The sequence below is a fragment of the Rhinolophus ferrumequinum genome, chromosome 5 (assembly GCF_004115265.2).
Source record: "Rhinolophus ferrumequinum isolate MPI-CBG mRhiFer1 chromosome 5, mRhiFer1_v1.p, whole genome shotgun sequence".
NCBI lineage: Eukaryota > Metazoa > Chordata > Mammalia > Chiroptera > Rhinolophidae > Rhinolophus > Rhinolophus ferrumequinum.
Genome location: NC_046288.1, coordinates 83,033,713 through 83,057,632, shown reverse-complemented (window position 1 = coordinate 83,057,632; position 23,920 = coordinate 83,033,713). Strand labels below are relative to the sequence as shown.

Genomic DNA, 23,920 nt, shown 5'->3' with positions numbered 1-23,920 from the left:
CGCTTGGGACGCAAAATTTAAGAGGCGCACAAAAACTTGGTATCCAAGATAAATAACAGTTGAATGTAATATATTTTAATAAGCAAAATAAAGAGGTGGGGGATGCCAGATAAGCAAAATGCCGAATATAAAAAAGCCTGATGTGTCGGGAACTCAGGGCCAGCCAGCGTGCCTGCATCCCTTCTGGTGCTTCAGACCGAGCCTGGGTTCCTTTGCCTGTACCATGGGGCCGGCCTACCCATCCCACCCGCCTCGGAGAGTTATGGGAGACGGAAACGGGTTAAACGAGAGAAGCTAAAGGGTGTAGAAGAGGGCCCAGCAGTTAGGTGCTGTAAGTCATTTCTGTTGCGGTGTAAAGAACGGATGCCCTCAGCGAGTACGTCACCCCTAGTAGGCGAAATCCAAGGTCACGCTGTCACAAACAAAATGTCCTTCGGGCCGGGGCTGTGCAAAGGCGCGTTCTTGTTGAGGCTGGAGTGGCTTGCGCTGCAGTTCCCGCCTCGGGAAAGCCGGGCTCCGGAGGCAGCGGTCGGGGCGCCGGGGAGCTGGACCCCGGCGTGCGGGACCCCGCGGCGCGCCCGTCTCCGCCTTTGGCCCGCTCCTCCCGGCTCCGCGAGGCGGCCCAGCGCCCTTTGTCTGCCCAGCGGCGTCTGGGGGCAGCGCTGACACTTGATCCCCGCGGCCCAGCAAGCCCCTCGTTAGGCCCCGCCGCACTTCAAAGTGTGAGCGGCCCGCCAGCTCCGAAGGCGATCCCCGCGGGGCTGCGCCCGCCGAGCGGCGGGGCCAGAAGGTCCAAGAGGGCGCAGTGGCCGTCCCTGCCCCGCCGCGCCGGGGACACCGAGGGGGCGCGGGCGTCGGGTCTTGTGGTTGACATCGGCTCCTCTGGTGTGAGGTGGGCGGACGCCTTCCCCAAAGGGGGCCGATAATGAGACGCTTTTTGTTCATTTCAGCCTCAAACCGAATGCGTAATTATCTTCAATTTATTCTTTTCGGAAGTAAAATTTGCCCCTTTGGCTATTTCTGAGACCAAAGGAATCCTGAGGCCGACCAGGAGAAAAAGGTACATGGTGGGAGTAAATCACTGCACATGTTTGTCTGGAGTGGCAGGGATCTCACAGGGACAGCTGGTGTGTGTGTGTGGGGGGGGGGTCTGGGGCCTGAGGGGGGGGTCATTTTCAAATGGAGACATGGTGGGGTCCAAGCCAGCGCTCATGCGCTTCTCCTTTCCAACCCCTTCCTTCCCCCCTTTTCCCCACTCACCTTACCCAGGCTCCTTTGTCTTTTACCTCAACCCATGGCTCTTCCCCCCATTTTCTACCTCATGAACTCGTAGCCTCCCCATAAGGCCCTCTGGGCTCACCCAGGAGTCTTCGCCCACCTTCAGCCCTTGTTGATTTCTTTAGCACAGGAGCCCTGGAGCCAGAGGTGGTTGCTTGGAGCCTTGACTGGGCCACGTACCTGGCCCCTGAGCCAGGCAGGAGGGAGGAGAGGTGTCGGGTAGACAATGTGTAGCACCAGGTTTCCCAGATGCTGACTCTGAGACTAGAGTTAGTGGGCAAGGGATTTATGAAGGAAGAGCTCCCAGGAGGAGGCAGGCGGGGAGGCGGGGGCGGGCACCACTGGAGGGGAGGGCACACGGGACCACAGGTAGGTGGGCCCCACTCAGCCTGACCCAGAGTCCATTACACCTCTGAGCTTGTCCTGCCTGAAGGCCAGGAAGGTGACTCTCCTAGTATCCTACCTGTCGGTCTTTGGCTTGGGGGGGGGGGTGCGGGGGGGCAGGGGGACAAGTGGGGAAGGCTGGGAGAGACACATCTTCAGGAACTGCTTGTTGCTCTCTCTGCCAGTGTAGGGGCGACTCCAGCAGCCCAGGACACTGCCCTGAAGAAGACTGCTGGTGTGGGGCTTTAACAGCACAACACACACAACTTTGGGGTGAGGGGCGGACATGCAGTAAAGGGCATCTGAGGAGTGTGGGGGGCTCTGGGCAGAGCGCGGACACATCGTGCAGTAGCTCCCAGTGGCCCAGAAAACACTGTTGCTCTTTTATTTAAGTCTCTGCGTCTCCCTGCCAACAGCCAGCCCCCGAGGACCAGGGCAGTGCCTTAAGTGTCACAGTATCCACAGCACAGCAAAGGGCCCTGCATCGAGTCCCGGCGCCCACTCTCACTGGCTGTGTGCCCGTGGCAGCACCGCTCAGAGCCTCAGCTTCCTCAGCCATCTATCCACTGCAGTACTTACTCAGCATCCCCACATGCCAGCCTTGTATTTCTGGGCTCAAAGGAGACAGTGAACGAAACAGAGACCCCTGCCCTTGTGAGCCTGAGTTCCAGTGACAGAAGAAAAGACGTAAATGTCAGAATAAGTAAAGTATACAGTATGTCGAAAAACAATGCACTGAGGAGGGCTATTAGAAAAAAAGAAGAAAAAAGAAACAGAAAATAATACGTGCTGGCAGAGATGTGGAATAACCAGAACCCTTGTGCACTGTCGGCAGGAAACGGAATTATTACACGACCCAGCGATTTCACTTCTGGATATATCCCTAAAAGAATTCAAAATGGGGACCCAAGCAGATATTTTCACACCCCTTGGGGCATTATTCACAATAGCCAAATGTAAACCATTTGAGGACAGTAACACCCCTCCTGGTGAGGGTCGTATAAGGAGGATTTTGTGTCAGGGATTGCGTTCTGTGTTAGTTACTAGCTTTCCTAACTAACACGCTAGTGACAGTCACTTACCTTAAGCCTGGAACTGTGTTAAGCATTTTACAATGACATGTCATTTAATCTTTGTAATAATGCTATGACAAAGTGATATTATTATCACATTAGATTGTTTTTCCCAAGGCCGGATCAGCTAAAGCTCTACTACTCTATTTCTACCCAGACTCCCGAGGCACAAACCCTGGTCCGTGTGCACTCATCCCAACACAGTAAGTGGGAGTTTTATTCTAACTGGGGATGTTCTGGGCAAGAAATGGCCGTGAGAAACAGAGATTTGAGCCAAAGTCTGCCACCTCATTCCAATACCAAAGGAGAAAGTTGTGAGTTGAGGCTGGAGACAGGCTCTGGGGTCCCCACGGCACTGAGGCGCTCAGTGCAGTTTCCTGGGGGATAATGGGATGAGCGGAGCGTGTGCTGAAGACCCTCTGAACATTTCTAGGTCCTGAGGGTTAGCCAGCCTCCTGCTCTAGAAGCTCCACCACAGGAGAGGATGGGTGGTGCGTTGAAAGGTCTCTTTGTCACAGTTAGCTGAATAATACAATTGAAAACAAACTTCCATTTAGTCCTGATATTACTGTCTGCTCTTTCACCAATAAGGTTCTCATTTGGATTAACAAGCAAACACCCTGGGATCCTTAAGAAGAGGGTGAATACTGCAGTCATTCACTCCTCAGTATGGATTACTTTGCTTCCATTTTCTTTGTAATGCTGAGGCCAAAAGTTCTCAGAGAACAAGCGTTTTATGAGGGGATGCTGAATAAATGTTGCAGAATGAATAAATTTGTGTATGAATGAGCTGCATTCATGCAGGAGTGTTCAGAAAGCTATGGGTGGGCTCCTCAAAGCTGTACCAGGTGTGTACACGCAAACACACACACACACACTCACTAACTTTGCAGAGCTTTGGAGCTCTTCTTGGGTAACAGAAACAAGATTCAAAAGTTCGAGAAGCTAAAACAAGGGGACTAATGTAATAAGACTGTTTTACAAGGGCAGGTGTTGGACTCTGAACATTTGTCCCAAACTGCCCCACACAGGGAGGTGATGGGGGCGGTGAGGCTTAACAACAGAGAAGGGAAGGAGGGTCCCGGCGGCCGCCGGCTCCGGGGAGTCCGGAGTAGGACCCGGCTGCCAAAAACATTAATGAGCTTCTGAGTCGCTTTAATACAACACAGTTTTCAGAACGGGAGACCAGAGAGGCACATGAGTGAGACCACACCTGAAGTCTGGGGCTCATTTCTGGGGAGAAACACGGGCAAACAGTGACCCAACAAAAAGCCACGTCACAGCAGAGGGAACAGAGGGAAAGCAGGGCAGAAGAGGTGGCCTCAAAGAAGTAAGGGAGCTGCTGGAAAGCAGGGGTCACCTCGGGGGTCACCTCAGGGGTCACCTCAGTTTTCCCAGTGCCTGGTACAGAACCAGGAACACATTCCAGGTTTGTAAGTATTTGCTGGATGAACAAATTAAAGTGTTCCCAAGTAGTAAAAGTTTTCACATAAAGGAGAGAGTTCCCCATTCATGGGGGTATTTGAGTACAAAATAACCCCTTGCTGAAGTTTTTCTAGGAGGGCTGCAAACATCCAATGAGGGTTTGGGTATAGATGCTAATTTCTAAGTCCTGAGAATCCTCTTCCATGAGCCTAGAAATTAATGCCCTCACCATGTCTCCTCTCAGACATTTACTTCTTTTTCATCAGTGCTTTCCAAAGAGAAGGGAAGGAGGGAAGACAGAGGAGGAAGGGAGGAAAGAAGAAAGGAAGAGTGGCCGTTGCGAGAGCCTTCGGTCCCCTGAAGCTGTGTTCCCTCTCCCCGCGCCTCAGGAGGAGAACCACCGCCTCTGCACGTCACTTCATTAGTGTTCCCTGGGACGCATGTTTACTGTCCCTGCGTGTGGCAGACTCTCTCCCCTGAGGCCTGAGCCATTTGTCACGTAACTTTTTGTTCCTAACACTTACATAGTACTGGTTGAACAGTACCTGCTAGTAAACATTTGTCTAATGAATGAATAAATGCATGAATGAATAAAAGAATGAAGGAATGAATGAATGAATGAGTCTTGTACTTTATACTTTGTTAGGGATGGGATTTCTATGCTGGTGTGTTTTTCATACAACATTCTTAGGTAGAGTTTGTGTACATTATTTCTTTGGAGGAAAAAGGAAGACAGACAGTGGGGTGGGGTGAAGGGAGACATCCTGGAGAAGTAGAAACGACCCTTTGTGGGTTTCAGAAATGTCTGGGGTATTATGCCTGAAGCTGAAACATCAGGTAATATTTACTTTTTCTTTTCTGTAAATAGTTATAAGTTTCCCAAAAAACAAACAACAAACAGCAAAATCTCTTGTTACGTTTTTGTGATGAAATCATGTGAGCATGTATCTCTGGGATTTGGGTTTTGATACTCTTCCTTGCTTGGCCTCCAAAGTTTAGAAAAATTGTATACTATCTGGTACCGTGCGTAAGGGTTTTTAACGAGCTAAGGCCCATAAGTACGTGAAGAAATTTCAGTGAGGACAGACAGGGCTATCCTCTTCTCTATCATAGTTCCTGCAGTTAGAGCAGCGCCTGACACATAGTAGGTGCTCAGTAACTACTTCGAGACTGAATAAAATAGTTTCTGCCTGCCAGATAGGACATAATGGGCACATTAATAACAGTGGGTAAGTGTGACTCTGGTCATAAAGACTAATAAGATGAAGAAATCAGTCAACGGTGGTAATAGAACAGGTCAGGATTCAACGCCAGCAGAGCCTGACTCCACGCCCAGCGCAACCTCTTTGTCACAGGCTACTCAGGGGACGGTGGCCTTTGGTCTGTGTGAAGCTCGCCTTGGGCATTACCTGCTACCTGCCTGACCCATTCTTCCCTTGGTTGTTCTTGGGTCCAGATCTCTGGCTACCTGTTTCAAGTGCTTTTGAAAACAAGCTAGAATATAAGTATTAAAAGGATGGATTGCTAGAAGGTTAGCTAAATGACAAGATGGATGATGGACAGTCAAATCAATGGGTAGGTAGCTAGTTGCGTACAAACATAGGCTCCTCCTCTGACCTGTACCTGGGTCAGCCTGACGATTTCAGTCTGGCAACACATCCTAACAACACAGATCTGCCTCTAACGCTTGCCTGCTGACTCCGCCCCTGCTGCTTGCCCCACCCAGGACGACAAACAGCCGCAAGTCTTGAAAGTGGAGCATCCTTTTACACTGCAGTTTTTGTCCAGACCTTATTCGTTCAGGAAGATGATACCTCAGCCAGAGGAAGGATATCGAATGTGTGCTCACACCCCTTAATTACAGGTTTCCTTTCGCTCGCTGCCTGTTCCCTTAATAAATGTGGAAACTATTTTATGTAAATTACATTCTTTGAATGGGGCGATCGCAGGTTCCTGCTCCAGCAGCTGGAGCAGAGATGGGGCAGAGCGGACTGAAGGAAAAGAGCTGCCTGGTGAAAATGCACTTGCCCAAGGAGACAGTGAGTGTAACACCTCTGCTTCTTCTCTCGGAACCAAATCCCTCTGGTGGATGCTGTGCACACATGTGAGCTTTGGGGATGCTCGTGTGAAAGGGAGCCAGGAATCTGATAGGCCAGCAACAGAATAACGGTGAGGCCGACACCTTGGCACCAGGAGGAACTCCGAGGGCAGGAAATGTAAAGGAAGCCTGGAGATGACCGGGGTGGGGTTGGGTGGCTTTAATAAGGAGGATGGGTGTGCAGGGGTGAGGTGAGTGGGGCAAAGGAGAGGATCGGCCAGCAAGGGGAGGTGGGAGAGCAGCACAGTGGGGAGGTCTGGCCAGGCCCGGAGCCTAAGAGGAGAGATGACTCCTGGGCTCTGCCTGTGGGTTCAGCTCTAGTCTCAAAGCTAGAGTTCCTGCAGCTACTCTCCGTTTACACCTGGCTGGCCCACAGGCATGTCCAGCATGATGGCTCTCTTCATGGGAGGCCTTTCAAGTTTTGGAGCTGGGCTTTCGGGGTTCCACTTCTGCTGTGCTCTGCTGTGTGACCTTAGGCAAGTGTCTTAACCATTCTGTACCTTGCTTTCTCGTATCTATAAAATAGGAATGATAAGATTACCTACCTCGGGGCGGCCGGATGGCTCAGTTAATTGGAGCGCCAGCTCTGAACAGAGGGTTGCCGGTTCGATTCCCACATGGACCAGTGAGTTGCGCCCTCCACAGCTAGATTGAAAGACAACGACTTGGAGCTGATGGGCCCTGGAGAAACACACTGTTCCCTAATATTCCCCAATAAAATTTTTTTTAAAAAAAGGTTACCTACCTCATAGGATTGTGTGATTTATTGTCCATGAAGCTTATAGCAGTGCTTGTAAATGAGCTAGTAAGTGCTCTTTGCTATCTCGTCACCATCATCATCTTCACCATCCCCCACCTCGATTAATGGCAACCAGTCACTCAAGCAAGAAACTTCAGTTTATCTACTTGTGGGGAATGGATGTGCCACTCCATTCCCATCCTCGGTTTCCAAGGTGAAGACTAACAGAGGGATTACGACCCAAGGGGAGGAGGGAGACCTAAGGTCGAGAAGGAGGCCGAGAACTCACATTGGAAGCAGGAATGGAAGGTCTGGCTGTCGCTTACACAGACCGCCCTGTGGGGAAGAGCACACCTCCCTTTGGTCCCCTTACGAGCCAGCGGCAGAAGCAAAGCTGAATGGCAACCCAAGAAAGGGTAGGACCTGATGGGCTTCAACAGACCAAGGAGTCAGGGAGGGAGGAAGGGAAGGAAAGGAAGGAGGTCTCAGGGGAGGAGCTCCGTCTGCACACCAGAAGGGTGGGCGTGGCGGTGCCTTAGGAATGGAGAGCAAAGGTCCCATGCTGGCCCCAAGGGCTGGGACCATGGTTGGGTAGAACGGTGGCCTCTGCCTCGCCTCCCTTTGTCAACCCTGCGTGGGTAGGAACTTGAAGTAAAGGACAACTTGCACTCTTTTCTGGACTCTGGAGATTTACCTGATAAGAGCAAGTGTGGTTGGTTGTGGAAACCATGACTCCGTCCTTAGACAAAGGAAACAGAGGGCTAAACTGGGCTCATTCGTAATTATGCCTCGTCATGGGGGCACCTAACAGGCGAAAGTCCTTTGGGTATAATTAGGGACTTTATAAATTAATGCATTATTATAATAAGTCAGGCATTTCCAACACAATACTTTGGGGGTGTACAGGGCCATATTTGATACTTGCTGAATGACCAACATACAGGTTGTGGGGACAGAGTCCCAGAGAGCAGTTTCCAGGCTCTCGGCCCCACGTGGAAAGGTGCTGGCTCGGTTATTAGATGGCCATCAGCTGTAATCAGATGGCCACTAGCCACTAATATAACTGTGTGGCTACGCTGTCAAGGCGGTCAGCTGGTTGGTTGGTTGGCAGAGAAGTGGACGGTGGGTTGCGGATCATGTGGCTCCTGCTTCCTGTGCCTCCAACCCAGCCGCCAGCGAGAACATAGTGGTGTGACTCCCCTACCTATGGCTCCGTGGGTGTTCCTTTTTGGCTTCACCATGTCCTGGGTTCTGGTGCTGAGTCCCCGCGTGACACAGGTTCTTTGTTAAAAACCTCTTCCAAGTTATAGTCGCTCAACTTTAAATCTATTTTAAAACACAAACTGAACCCATCAGGAGGCTACTTTTCGGGGGAAAAAATTCAAAAGTACTCCCACCAATGGTCACACTGAGACTTTCGCGTTCAATTTTGAACTTAGAGCCGTAATTTGCCTGTGTTTTTTTAATGAACGATTATTAAAACCAGTGGCTGGCTTAAAGGTTTCCTAAATTAACAAGGAGAAACTTGGCTTTCCTGGGAGGGTTGGGGAGAACCCCGGCGGCGTGGCCAATCCCTGGTTATTGATAACTTTTGGAATCCTGCTGTGTTGGCCTGCCTCATGCCTCCAGAGCAGAAAGGTGAAGACAAGTCATAATGGAGAGCTAAAAATATAGCAACAAGAATAAATGTGTTGTGAGGAAATTCCAAGCTTTATTAAATGCACTTTTGGTGAAAGAAGCCCTACAGAGAATTTCTTAATAAATTTCAAAGAGGGGAGGTGCTTGGTCGCTGGAGGAGCCTGTGTGAGCAATTGTGGTATTTGTGGAATGTTCTAAGTGCCGATTGCCAGAGGAGATCATCCAGCTTGAATCCTAATCGTTTCTTATGATAGACCAAGGTCTAGGACAGTGGTTTGGGGTTGGCTGAGACTCACGTCCTTGTGTTGCGGTGTGCTGTTAGTGTCATGGACTCCCTAGTTTGGAAAGTGTTCAAGGGTGTAGCCACCCCTACACATAGCCAGTGCTCCCACACGTAAAGATCCGTGGCCAGAAGTCACTGTCCTGCACTGGAACACCGTGGTAACTCAGTCTGAAGTCCAACAGCACCCGCATCCAGGAAATTCTTCCTGATGTTTAGCCTACCTCCCTCCTGCTTCAGCGTAAGCTCATTTCCTCTCCTCCTGTCCAAAACAGAAATAGGGAACAGCTGCTCTTCATCCACGGTTCACACACTTGAGGATCTTTATTTCACCCATCCCCTAAGTCTTGTCTTCTCCAGAATAAATACTCCAACTCCCAGAGACATTCTCTGAGACGGACCCAAACCATGGTAGCCAATTACTTTCTAAGAGCTTCCTCTACCTCCAACATTAACCCAAGGCACCATCTCAGCCTTCATTCTTGAACCCCACACACACTGGGCCATGTAGAGACCTGGTTTAAACCAGGACTCCTTCCAATATTTGAAGAAGACTCTCCACCACCTCCAGCTGTGAAGTTTAATCTATATCATCCTCTACACTCTCATTGTCACAGCTGTATTTTTATTACCAGCTCCATGCCAGATGCTGCTACACACTTTAGACAATCTCATTTTAACACAACCCTGTTGAATAGATATTTTTATCTTAAATTCGCAGATGAAGAAGCATCTTCTAAAGATCTCCCTACTAATAAGTGCCTGGGATTTGAACCTAGGGCTGTCTGATGCAGAGCGCAAGCTCTTGCCACAATGCCAGGCTGAGACCTGGTACCTGCTGTCGAGTCCCATCAAAACGGGGACAACTGAAACGACCAGAAAGGACCATGAAAACACCTTCTCTACAACCCTGTTTCTGGAGTTGAGGCCCCTGCTGAATTCATGCAGATCTTTTCCTATCCATAGAGAATAGGTGGGTGTTAAAGGTTTTTTTGAAAAATTTCATTCTTCAGAGATGTCATCTAAAAACAACAAACTTTGTTATTGCAACTATTAATGATAATGACCTATGTGTACACTAGTCTGATCCATTAGTCTTTGACCTGTACCAAGGTGGGGACTTCAGATCTGTTTTTATATATTCAGCACCTCACACAGTCCCACTTACTGAGCAGACATTCAAAATGTGTTTGGAATATGACTGAATGACTGGATGGATAGATGGATGGAAGGATGGATTGGGGAATGGATGAAATACACAGAAATCCACATTTACTAATTACCCCCAATTCTTAAATTCAAAAGCACTTACAGATACATATGGATCCCTTTGTATACATGTCACTTCCCCTGCCAAAAAAGGAAAAACATAATGGTTTGTGGGCATCGAACAATTGGGAGATAAAGAATCTAGTCTCATTTTCCCCCACTAACTCAATGTGTGATCTCGGACAAATCACATGTTTTCTCATCTGTAATATGAGGGCAGTTGGCCTGGATGATATTTGAGGGCCTTTCCAGTCCAAACTTTCCACAATTCTATGGCTATTCCACTACCTTAATCAGACTTATCTAAATAATCACAGAAATCACCACTTAATGCTGGAGAAATACAGTCATAATAAACTAAGCAAAACCAAATGCCCTTCAATATCCTGTTGTGAGCTATAAAATGTCCTCTAAAATCACATTTTCCCCTTGAAACAGGATGTAGGAAAAATATTTTCCTATTAAGTCCTCTTAAAGTGCAAAGGAAAGCATTTACTCTGTGATTTGCCATCCAACTCAATAAAAAGTAAAGGATTCAGGCATCTTAATTATGGAAGATACTGTCAGAAAGCAACGGTGGTAGCACCCAGGTTGGGAACCAAGATGCCATGCCAACAGAACGCTGCACACGTTTTCTGGAGGGGGCTTCCGAGTGTGTATCGAGCAGTTTATTTCTGCCATTATGTCAGGGAAACCAGTAAATGAGTTTTTATGAGGTGATTTATGAAACTCCCGGGGTGGACGAAGCGATTGCTGGGAAGAATGGCACCAACTTCCAAACTGGCGGGGGTGAAGGGAGAGCGAGGACTTGAAGTTTGGAGACCATTGATTACTTTGTTGCAAGTTGTGTCCTTTCAGACGGGGTAAGCGAAGTAGGATCGTCTCTGACAAGAGGTGTCAGGGCTAGAAGATTTCAGAGGAGCGCTGCCTTATCCTTTGGATAGGTGAAAGCTTCCTGCTATAGTACATCCTTTAAGGGCAGCACTACTGTTCTCCTTATTGCTGTAGCCCCCAGGAGTGTTACAAGGAGGAGGTCTAGAAACATTGAGAAATGGAAAATTATGGGTGGATCTCTCTCTCCCTGTTCATCCAGGAAGACAGGCAAGGGGTATCTGTCCGGTTCATCATCATCCCACCTTTCTGTTGGAGCTACGCCCCTGTGGTAGGTAGAACAATGGCCCCCAAAAGGTGTCTAAATCCTATGCCTGGAACGTGTGCATATATTATGTTACATGGTAAGGAGGGGATTGAGGTGGCGAGTGGAATTAGCGTTGTCAGTCAGCGGCCTTCAGATAGGAGACTATCCTGGACTAGCTGGGTGGGCCCCTTGTCATCACAAGGGTTCTTAAATGTGAAAGAGGGAGGAGAAGCATACGTGTCCGAGTGACAGGTTGTACGGACTCAACCCGCTATTGCTGGCTTTGAAGATGGAGGAAGGGGCCAAAAGCCAAAATATGTGGACAGCTTCTACAAACTAGAGAAGGCAAAGAAATGGATTCTCCCTTGGAGCTTTCAGAAAGGAGCTCAGCCCTGCCCACACCTTGATTTTAGCCCAGTGAGACCGATTTTGTAGTTTTGACCTCTAGAACTGGAAGATAGCACACTTGCATTCTTTTAAGCCACCAACTTTGTGCTGATTTGTTATAGCAGCCACAGGAAACGAATACACACCCAAAGCCCCTAACCAGCAGAGTGTGTCCTGACAGTCAGGTTTGAACCACATGACTGGAGGCTGAGCCATAGTTGATTGGACCAGAGGTAGATGTCTGTACCAAGATGGGCCTTTGTTTTCTTTTCTGCTTGCTCAGAATTTGGGCTTGGAACTGATACATCTGTGACTAGAGGCATAACATATAAACTGAGGATCTGACAGGGGCCCATGTTTGGCCATGTGAATGAGAAGCAGAGAAAAAAGGTTTGCAAAGATAATTATATCGAAGAAGAGAGAGGCAGAGAGAGACGGAGAGAGATCTGGTAGCATTCTAGTTTCTAGCTCCCCTCTGAGGTGAAGTGCAATTCTACAGAACAAATGCCTCAGCCAGTCACTGCCTCCCACTGACCTTTGCAAAAGAGCCAATGTCCTCAGCGCAGAAACGTTGAGAGATTGGCTCCAACCAAGTGAAAAACGCAGACTGGTGGGTATTGCGCAACTACCAGATCACTAATACCGGTTCCATGGGGGGGGGGGGGGAAGAATTTTTAGAAGGGAATCTCTGCTCCTAGAATCACATGAGAGGTTAATAGGTGTTGCTCTGTTTTTCAGATGAGGCTCAGGGAGGTGAAGTAACTTGCTTAGAGTCACACAGCTAGTGCATAGGGAAGCGGGCATTCAAACCCATCTTTCAGTTTCCAAATCTCATGTATTTTTTGTTTGTTCCTTTGCTTTTCCTATTACTCATCCTTGGCTAACTACTTCCTGGAATTCCTTTTTTTTTGAACTAGAAAGAACTCAGAGATCTAATAAATGTCTCTTATGTACCCGACAACAATTCCTGTCCAGAGAAGTCTGGGCCTTACAGGGTCCAGAAGCTACAGGTCAGATATGGAGGAGGGTTGACAGAGCAGTAGCTCCCCAGTCTCTCTTCTGATGCCTTTTACTAACTGGTGTCCGCATCTGGGTGGTTCCTGGGGATTGCCTACCAGCAGACACTGGATACTCAGCAGCCCTAGGGCCTCTATCTCTGCCTGATGTCAAGGCTTGCAATTCCCACCCACTGATGATGGTAAGTGAAGTGTGCATCCAACAGTCTTGTTTTGGCAGATATCTGGATATGGGTTTATCAATCAAAAGAAGCTAATTATGCTGCAGTACCAACCAACCACAAATCTCCATGCACAACTAGACCAGAGGTTTACTTGTCATTGCCAGCACACAGCCTTGCTTGACTGTGCTCCGGATCATCTTTACTCAGGGACCAGGCCGATGAAACATTGTAAAGAGAGCACAGTGAACCACATGTTATCTCTTAAATTTGCATCACATATCACTTTTTGTGGCTAAAAAGAATCACCGGGCCAGGTTATTCATCAATAGGTCAAGGACCTGTAGTCCTACCCTTGGGAGAGACCATGACTATGAGAGAACAATGAAACAGACTACCACAGGGGGTCTCCAGTCTCTATTGTTGTGGCAAGTCTGTGATTCCATGCGCCCACGAAACTCTGGTCTTCCTGTGCCACCCCGTAAGAATTCACACTTCCAGGCACTGGGCACCCTCCATGCAGCAAATGCCTGCTTACTCCATCTTTCTCTAAGGGATGTGACAATGACATCTTGGTGGCTGACAAAAACAGAAATCTATTTCTCACTCACAGCACTTGTCCATCATGGGTTGGGCATCTGAATGTGCAATATACCCTCTTTTTGGTAGAGGCTGCATTTAAGGACTTCCGTGAGAGTCCCCAAATGATTCAAAGCTGTCTGCATCTATCCAGAGGGTATGGAGGGTGTGGTTGTAGGGAGCTGTACGGGAGCTGTAGGGAATTTCAATACGCCTTACTCTTTTTCAAGAGATGAGTACCTGGCCTAATGAATGAAACATTGTTACTTATAAAACATAATTTATGTACATCAAACTGGATAGTTTGTAGCATCTCACCATGCTGTTCCTCCTTTTTATCCATATCCCCTTTCAGCTTTATGAGGTTTCAAATACCGTGTTTCCCCGAAAATAAGACCTAGCCAGATCATCAGCTCTAATGCATCTTTTGGAGCAAAAATTAATATAATACAAAAAAAATTATATTAAAACAAGACAGGGTCTTATATAATGATATGTTATGCTATGCTATAACAAATATAATATAATACCGGGTCTTATATTAATTTTTGCTTCAAAAGACGCATTAGAGCTGATGGTCCGGCTAGGTCTTATTTTTGGGGAAACACGGTAGTTGTTAGTCTGCTGTCAACTGGAGTTCCCTTGCTCTTTGAGGTCGAAAGAGTAAAATAAAATAAAATAAAGTAATAAAAAAGTGAAGTCTCATATCCCATGGGCTGTGGCAAAACGAATGGCCTCCACAGTGACTTGTCTAGGAATAGCAGGTACTTGTGGTTACTGTGCCTTTAGAGCCTGATGTTTTCAGCCTATTTGGGTCTCACCTTCAGAATGTTCCCTGCTCTTGCAGATCCAGAAAGAAAACTCAGACCTTTGTTCCCAGCTCTCACGCCGAAACCCACTGCACCAAACACACTGCTCACACTGCAGGTTGGTGTGGTGTCGTTCAGCCTCCTCCAACTTAAAAACCCTTCCCCAAGGAAGCACTCTTTTCCTGGCCTCCTCCCCGGGCTCTGGTTTCCCTTTTACCCTAATTCAATCCCCTTCACTACATTATGCAGAGCAATTCAACTCTTTCTTCTTCTCTGCCCCCAGGCTCACCTTTGCATAGCCAAAGACTCATTAATGTCTTGATAAAACAAAGGACCATTTATGTAATACAGAATCATTGGCAGAGATTTTTGTAATTTCTTTCTCATTTTCTCTCTCATACTCCATAGGCTGCAGGAAACTTATTTTCTTCATACAGAAAGGCTGAAGCTGCTATAGTTTGGGTTTTAAATAATGTTTTCCTTCTTCCTTTCAGGTCCATATATGTCCTTTCTTGACATCAATTTTTGACAAATGTATTTATTTAACACAGTGGGTCTCAAACCTTTGCTCTCAGAACTCCTTTACCTTCTTAAAAAGTATTGAAGGCCCTAAATAATTTTTGTCTGTATGGGTTTTATCTATCAGTATTTACCATATTAGACATGAAAACTAAAATTGTAAATATTCACTCCCTTAAAAACAAAAACAAATCCAAACATATTAACACAAATAGTGTATTTTTGTGAAAAAATACATTCCCAAAACAAACAAAAAATGCCGTGAGAATGGCATCGTTTTACATTTTTGCAAATCTCTTTAAAGTCTGGCTTAATAGGAGACAGCTGTTCTGCATTCAGTGTTTTGCAATATCACAAGTCACACGGCCTCTGGAAAATTCAACTGTGTGTAATTCATGAGAGAATTGAGAGTGAAAAGTCAAATAACATCTTATTATCAAAATAATTGTATCTTGCTGACCACTCTTTGACAACCACTGTTTTGATATCCTATTTGTGCATCCTCTTTAACAATGAAAACAAATGAAATCAATGAGCTCGTGAATTACATCTGAACCTGAACCAAAAACGTAGTACGAGCTCACTGATTAACGTGCAAGTTAAATAACTATGACTTAGAAGGGTATGTTTAAAAATTGCGTATCAGGGATAAACAGAAACCAGTGACGTTCTTCACCTTTGTCTCCACCTAATAAATTCTTAGTCATCCTTCAAACCTGCCTTCTCTGATAGCGATGCCTTCCCTATAGACAGTTCCTCCCCACCATAAATAACGAGATTATTAACAACGGTAACTAATCGGTATCGGTCACTAGGAGCCAAGGAAGCGTCCAAATATTTTACACGTGTAAAATCTCATTTAATTCTCACAGTAACACTCCGAGGAAGGTACTGAGCGTCTGGTGGCTGAAGGCTGAAAACGAAAGGCCTCTGGCCTCTCGCTCTGGGCCACGCACACCTGCTCTGCCCTAGCACTAATTGAACCCAGATCGTCACCGTCCCGCACACGGCGAGCCCTTGAGGTCAAAGGTCAGGCCGGGTCGTTTGTGGTTCCCTGCCACCTGCGCGGCTGGGCTCAGTCAGTGCGGGAGCCGACCAGGCTTCCGCGTCCTCTCGCTCCCGGGGCCCTGACGCCCCGGGCCGGCTCCCGAGGGTTCGGGGCTCCGGCACCTTCCTGTGCCGCCAAGCGGTACCAGGTTGTCTGCGAAAAGAAAGGGGCACGGGGGTACGCATCTCGGGATTGGGGAGGCCGTGGGCACCCCACATGCGCGTGGGCGGAGGGCGGAACCTTGCTCCTCTCGCGGCGGTAACCCCGCGGAGGCCGGAACCTTTCTTCTTGCGTCCGGGTTGGCGGGCGGAGGCGTGCGGAGCCGGAACAGTCCTCCAGCGGCTGGGCTTGCGCCCTGGTCGCCTACTGCTGACGTGGGCCGGCTGGGTCGGGGGCAGTAAGTGCGGGTCGCCATGGCGGTGGACATCACACTGCTGTTTCGGGCCAGCGTCAAGACCGTGAAGACGCGCAACAAGGCGCTGGGAGTGGCGGTGGGCGGCGGCGTTGATGGCAGCCGCGACGAGTTGTTCCGCCGGAGCCCCCGGCCCAAAGGCGACTTCTCCAGCCGGGCGCGCGAAGTGGTAAGCTGGTTGTTATGGGAACGGAGGGCTGGAGAGGGCACGGACCCGCGAACGCGGACCCCAGACTCCAAAACGGACCTTGTCGCGCAAGCTTTGTATGAAGGAAGCGCTTGGAGAACAGTGGTCTGATGGGGGACGGGAGAGTTGGTCCCGGAGAGCCGACAGCTGTCCTGGGAACGTAGCAGCCTCGGAGGAATGAGGACATATCTTGGGGAACTCTACGAAGTAGATTTTTTCATAGGGGGAGGAGCCGCTAGGAAATGGTAGTCGGCAAAGGTCGTGGGCTGCTTTGCAGGGAATGAGTGCGCCGTCACTGCAGGCGTGAACACCGGGGAGACTTCCCCGCAGATCTTTGCTCTCCCGTCGCACCACTGACCGCAGTGCATTTGCCTCTTCTATTTACTTGTCTGTCTTGCTCCTCCACTCCGTCCTTACCCCGCACCCCTGCATTGAGGTCAAAGGTCGTGTTCAGCGTACCTGTCGCTTCCCCTTGTCTCCTGCAATAGGTTAGGGCTCATGCTAGGGATCAGTACGTCTTGAGACTGGTTTAAGGTATCTTTCACAAACATTCTGTTACAGTCATCTTTGTTACAGAATGTTATTTGCACGCAGCGGGCTATCGTTCAGGGGAGCAGGGACCTTCGTCTTCCGGCAGGAACAGTGTGGCCGGTGCCCCACTCAGCATTGCTTAGTATGTGTTGAATGAAAACATGAACAAATGATTGTCTGTCTTCCCCACTAAACTCTGTAAGGGGAGAGGAAACGGTAAGGGGAGAGAGAATGTTTGCTTTGTTCACTTTTGTAACCTTAGCACCAAGGGGAGGTGTTGATTTTGTGGAGCTTGAAGGTTATACAGTTCTGTCTGTTTTCTTTAAGAAATTAAAATGCAAAATCACAAAAGAAGGTTCAGAGCTTTGGGAGGTGTAAGTGGGAGGGGCCCTGAAACTTGAACATTAATTTCATGGTAAATCCACTTCTGTTTGGCATGCAGTCCAATGCCTGGTACTTTGTAGACACTCAGCTGTTTTTAAATGAATATATGTATGCATGAATTAATGAGTGGCAGTTTGCAGAGGACAATCAAATATCGGGAAGGAAATTGGACCACGTGAATTCATTCAGTCCATTTATAAACATCCATTAAGCACCTACCTTCTGACCAGCACTGTGTTAGAATAACACAATTTAAAAGGACTGGTGGGGGAAACAGACATATTAACCAAACATGTGCCCTAAAGCCTTGTAAGTGTTGTGTAGAGCACAGAAGAGAATGTGTTCAGTTCTACCTGAATGCCAAGAATGGCTTTATAGAGGTGATACTGCCTGAAACAAATCTTGAAAGAGGAGTAGTTGTTGGTTCTACTGCAGTCAGGGTGCAAAAGGGCATCTCAGGCTCCAAGAAGAGGATGCACAAAGGTGTGGAGATAGGTTAACTTATGTTTGATTTATATACTCATGCATGTCTACCCGTTAAAGTACAAGCTTACTAGACAGTAATGACATTTCAGATGGGGGTTGGGGAAGGAACTCATAGCTGAACTCCCCCCAAACAGTGATGAATATGCTGCTTTGTAGTGAGAGTTTGATTAGTAAATTCGTTTGGATTGTGGGGACTAATGGGGGCCTTGGGAATGAAAAGAGAACTAGGACTTGGATTTCAAAGACTTGGGTTCTGGGTTCTGCTACTTAAAATTGGTGACTTGGGCAAGTCCTATTACCTGAGTCTCATTTTCTCTTTCTATAAAATAGAAACGATAATACCTTACTTAACGGATAAACTAATTATTAGGATCTGTGAGGCTATCCATGAGTATATATCATAAAGAACCATACTGGTTATTATTGTTTCCCTTCACTTCTTACCCCCAACCCCGTGTAGGCTGTTAGACTATTTTCATCATTGGTACCAAGTTATATTCCCTAAACCAGTTAGCTTTCTTGTACTTTTCATTCCTTGCTTGCAAAGGGGAACCAAATAAGTGCAAGAAGGAATCGGTGCAAATCTCGTGCAGGTACTAATAGCATCAGTGGGGACAGCAACTTTCCTTTGGCAAATGTGTGGCAAGCATCAGCTGTCTGCATCTCTTCCTCCCTGTGACCCTGGGAGCAGATCTGGGTAGCTCAGATTCCTTTGCAACATTGTGCCCCAGGCAACCATTACCAGTTGTTGGACCTGACATTCAAGTTGAAATCTGCTTGACATCTTACCTGACACATAGTAAAAATAGAACCCGTATGCCTAAAGTGGAACCATGGTCTTTTTTCTGTATATACTTAAAAGGATCTTATGTTCATGTTGTTTAGGTTTCTCAATTTATAGATGAGAAAACTAACACCCAGGTAAGTGAACCGACTTGCCCAGAGTCCTAATAGCTGAGGTCGTAGGACAGAGCCTGAGGTGGAAGCCAGGTGCTTTGACCCCAGTTTAATGCTGTTTATTACGCAGTCCCCCCGTCCCCCATCCCCCTACCTTTAATTTCCACTGCAATTTTAAACCCCAAATTCTTTGGCTTTCGAATGGCAGTGAGTTTCTTCTTGAGTTAATACTGAATTCCTAACTGGAGACTGAATGGTTAGGAAGACCTGAATTTGAATGCTTCCTAATGTGTCAAGTTGGTCAAGTTACTTAACCTCAGTTTCCTCACTTCTAAAATAGAGCAAGTAAGAGCAACCTTGTAAGGTTGTTGTACAAATGAAATGAGAAAAGTTATGCTGGCCCCTGCATGCGTGTGAATTCTTATAGTTGCAGGTAACGGTGAGCTAGTCAGGTAATTCACCTGAGCCAAATGGGAATGTCTTGGCTGATGTAGCTGGAAACACAGCATGGGCCTTCTTTCCCTGGCTCTTCCCCATCACACCCAGGAAAGGACACTCGTTGATTCTGCCTGGATCCTGAGCTCTCATTGTGGCATCAGAGCGATAAGGTTCTTCCTATGGCCAGGTGGTATGTCCACCCCAGTAGGTGGGTGGGATACTATGACTGCTGCCCCGCCCGGACTTTGGAAAAGGGAGTGCTGTGTCTAGGAGTGTGGAGTGAGGGATGCTGGGCGGCAAAAGCACCGGAAATGTCCCCACAGTGGCCAGCGCAGTGCCTGAATGCCTCCCCCTTGCCCGCCTGGTGGTCTTCACTCTGGGGGGAATGAAAAACTGGAATTGTGGGAGTTTGGAATGACAGACTTTGGGTGTGCGAATGTGTCTGGAGGGGCCTCGGATGGCAGCTCTTCATGTTCTTACTGACTTAGGAAGGTTACAGAGGCCAGGGAAAGCACCACACAGGAAACCAAGACCCCTCTAAGCGGCCAAACTGTCCAGGGGCGGCAGGGGCCAATGAAAAGCACAGGAAACCTGTGGTAGCCCAGGCCTGCCGTTAAGAGGGCAGGCCACGTAATCTTCCTGGGCCTCAGTTTCCACGTTGGTAAAACTCAGAGCTCAGACTAGATAACGGCAACGATTTCTTGTCAAACAAAGATGTTTTGATTACATATCAGATAAGAGCAACCCTGAGTTGTTGGGAATTCTGCTGTCAGATGAGGCATGTCGATGAGGTTTTCTTTGTGTAATATACATTGCTTGTGTGAAAGCTAAATGTCACATATTTTTATTTTCTTAGGAATTGATTATCTTGAGTTCCAGTTTGAAATTCAGAGTGACCCGCAGCCAGATGATCTGGTCCCCAGGACTCTCTGACTCGCCTCCTTTCTCTCCTCTTCCTCTACTCCCACGCCCTCGCCTCTGCCTTCTCACACGCCGCAGGCGCACTGCTACCTCAGGGCCTTTGCATATGTTGTTCCCTCCACCTGGAACATTTTCCTCCCAGATTGCACATAGTTTGGTCTTCAGGTCTCTGCTCAGACATTCCCTCATGAGACCTTCCTCGACTGCCCTGGATAAAGTAGCATCCTTTTTCTGTCCCTTACTCTGCCTTATTCTTTTCATTATCTAACATATCACATATCCATTTATTTGTTGTTTATCCACTAGAATATACACGTCATGGAAACAAAGACTTTGTGTAGCTTACACTGAACCCATAGGTGCTAGAACAATGCAGGGACATAGGTACTCAAATATATTTCTTGAACCATCAGTATTTCTTGAATTAATGAACGTGTGTTAATCTGCTGTGCTGCTTTGCTTTCAGTTTTGGAGCTAGTTGGTTTCTGTCCAGGGCTCCTTTCAGTTCTGGGACTGTGTGATCCTAACACGATGCCTTCATATTCCACAACATATGTGTATTCTTAGTGCAGCGTCTGCAGTAAACATTAGATAAACGGTAGCTTTTCCTTTGTTAAACTCATTATTTTCTTAAGATTTGGTTCCTACCTCAGTCCAGTGGAGAAGCTGACACATAAAAAGTATAAAACTCAGGTATGAGTGACAGGCATCTCTCTTGACATTGATTCCACAGGTCCTCCTTGATTTTCTTCTGAGATGTAGTGTTGACCTGTGTGCCAGTTTGGGGACGTAAAGGTTGAACCGGGACCACCTGGGTTATTACCTAGAGTAGCTGGAAGTAGACTTTCTCCAAGGACTGGCTGTAATCGTACTTAGACAGGGGTTTCAGTCGAGGGAGCATGGCTTGAAGAAAAGGTGCCAGGCAACAAGTGGCAAGGACCAGTGAGAAGCCCGAAGGGCCAGACAGGAGAGGAGAAGATCAGGAAGCAATGTAGGTTTAGGCTGCAGGCTTCGCACAGAGCTTGCGCTGTTGAAGCAGGTAGTTGTTAGTATTAGTAGTAATATTAATATTAATGCAGAAACCTTTTTACCAATGAAAGAAGGAGCAGTTCTGGCTAAGGCTGGGATGAGGGGCTGGGAGGAGGGGTTTGTTAGCCATCCTGCCCTCTACCACCCTGCTCCCCTGTCCTTGAGGAGCCCCTTTGGAACCAACCGTAGGGCTCAGACACACAGGTTAAAAGCCACGTGTTAGTGTTCTCCAGGGCCTCTCTTAGCTTCACACTGCTCTGTTTTTATGGGTCGTAATGACTGAGTGTATACTGTGAGCAGAACTCAGTGCTAGAGACTTTTCATGCTATTAATAATAGTGAGCCCTTTGTGTACACTGCACTTCTGAATTCCCCCGGGATTTATTAAGACTGCAGCTTTTGACATTATATTTATTTATTCACTGATTTATTCCATCATCCTATAAGCGTTGAACCCCTGATGTGTGTCAGGCGTTGTGAGGACACAGAAAACTAGGAGACATGCCCAGCTCTTTGAAAACACAGAGGAAGGATAACAAAATCTCCTTGAGGGCAATCAGTGCGACCTCCGAGAGAAAGTGACCCTCAAGTTGGACCTTGAAGGATGAGAGCCGTTGCACCAGACAGAGGCAGGGATACATCACGTTCCCGGCAGAGGGAAGTATGAGCAAAGGCACCGGTGCACAACAGCAGGGAATGACAGAGTGGACACGAGACTGGGGTGGCTGGAGCCCCTTTCCGGAAGAGGCCTGGTGGGGGTCAGTGTGGAAGGCCATGGGCTGTGCTGGATGGGACTAGAGCTGGGCTCTGCCAGCTTCTGCCCCCAGGCCACGTCCGCCCGCTGCCTGTTCTTGTAAATGAAGTTTCTTGGAGTGCAGCCACGTTCATTTGTTTACATATAGGCTGTGGACACTTTCGTGCTGTAGTGGCAGAGCCGTGGCCTTCAGAGGCCCATAGAACCTCAAATATTTACCGTCTGACCCTTGAGGGAAAAAGTTTGCCCACCCTTGGGTGACAGCTTTGTCAGCAGGGCTGAGGACGTTGCACTTTGTGTTCTGAGCTTTGCAAGCAGAGGCGTGAAGGATCATGTTTGTGTTCTAAAGTAATCAGCAATACTGAAGATGGGTTTGGGGTGTAACAAGGCTGACAGAAGAGCTCGCTAGGAGGCTGTCCCAGTAGTTCCGGTGACAGCTGCTGGGTTAGTGATGGCAGGGTTGGGCAGGAATGGATGGACGAAGTCGCTGTTTAGGAGGGAGGCTAACTTCAGTAGCTAGTGGGGTGAGAAAGAGGAGGAAGCAGAAGTAATTCCCACGTTCTGGTTGCAAAGTTCTGGTTGCAAAGTTAAGTGGTCATAGATTCCACAGTGACGTTTTCTCGGAGAACACAATTGCATGTGTTCTCTCTCAGTTCGAAGCAGTAGAGAATAGAGCCAAGGTGCCCAGGGCACTGGAGTTTTATTAAGGCAGCAGGTGGTGGGTAACTCCCCAGTGGCAATGCTTCTTGGTAAACCCGCACTGGGGAGCATAGCGAGACCCAGTGGGGTTCTCCAACTTTGTCTCTCACCTCAGGGACAGTGGAGTCTGCAAATAAGGTACCCTGTACAGCTGACCCTGGAACAACGTGGGTCTGAGCTGCGTGGGTCCGCTTATACACAGACTTTTACAAAATAAATGTTCAGTCAGCCTTCCATACGTCCCTGGGTTTTGCATCTGCAGGTTCATCGAGCTGGGGATGGAGAACCGTATTTTTGATCCAAGGCTGGGAATCCTCGCGTGTGGAGGACCGGCTTTATGTGTTGACTGTTCTGTGCTGTTTTTTATAGGGGACTTAAGCATGCGCAGTTGGAGATCTGTGGGAGGTCCTGGAACCAATTCCTTGCCAATACTGAGGGATGACTGTAGTTACATTTTTGGGGAGTCAAAAGTTAGATACGGTTTTTTGACTGCGCAGCGGTTGGCGCCCCTCATCCCCACACTGTTCAGGGGTCAGCTGTACACATACCCAGCCAGCTGCGTGGAGATTTGAGACCTGCCTCACAAATCCAGCCAGCGCGGGGCTGGGCCTTCTTATTGTGAGAAGTAAAGGCAGGTCGACCTGGCCAGACTACAGATGGGGAGAGACTCGTCCGGCCCTTCGAGAGGCCAGCTTCTTGTGCAGCGTGCTTGCTTTATTCTGGAGAGGAACTCATGGTGGTGGTAATGGTCGTCTCATGTATTGTAGAAGCGTGGTTCTTAGGGATGGTCATTGATTTTCTCCTTCATGCCAAGAAAAATCTGGAATGGATCAAAGAGTTCCCTCTTTCTTCAGTTTCTGGTTGGCAGGTCATCAGCAGTTCATTGCGTCACCTACTGGGATAGCGCTGCTGAAGCAGGTCCCCTCGGGGTGACATTTTAAGTGAATTCTTTCCGTCCGGGGTCTGGTTCCGCCTTGCAAACTTGAGAACCAGATTTGTCTACATACTGAGGGTGGAGGCATCTGTCAGGACAGGTGTTAACTGAGCTCACGTCAGCTTGTGTAAATTCAGAATACCAGTTTGTCCATTTCCTTTGAGCTCGGTCACTGATAGGAGGATAGAAATTTTGGAAAATCAGTTTCTTTTTGAACTTTTGCTATAGGTCAGGAACTCTGTTAAGGACGTTACATACCTGATCTCATTTAATTCTTCTCTTTTTGAGGGATAGAAATATAATGTTATTAAGTGATTTTACAGTATTGATTGTACTATGAATAATATCACCATAGAATTCATACAAACTTGGTGTTTGAGGTTTTTTTTTTTTACCTGGACACCTATG

At 47.8% G+C, this 23,920-nt stretch overlaps 1 protein-coding gene across 3 annotated transcripts in view; it reads left to right on the top strand.

The window, feature by feature from the left end:
- Positions 1–16,141: 16,141 nt before the first annotated feature.
- The window catches only part of STX18 (syntaxin 18), a 107,557-nt gene continuing 99,778 nt past the window's right edge, over positions 16,142–23,920 (top strand). Inside the window, exon 1 of one of the 3 annotated variants that reach the window (XM_033105598.1) lies at positions 16,142–16,422. In XM_033105598.1, coding sequence (XP_032961489.1) covers positions 16,255–16,422 — 168 coding nt within the window. In that variant the 5' untranslated portion in view covers positions 16,142–16,254. The remainder of the gene's footprint in view (positions 16,423–23,920) is intronic. The other 2 variants (XM_033105596.1, XM_033105597.1) reach the window with 2 other exon arrangements.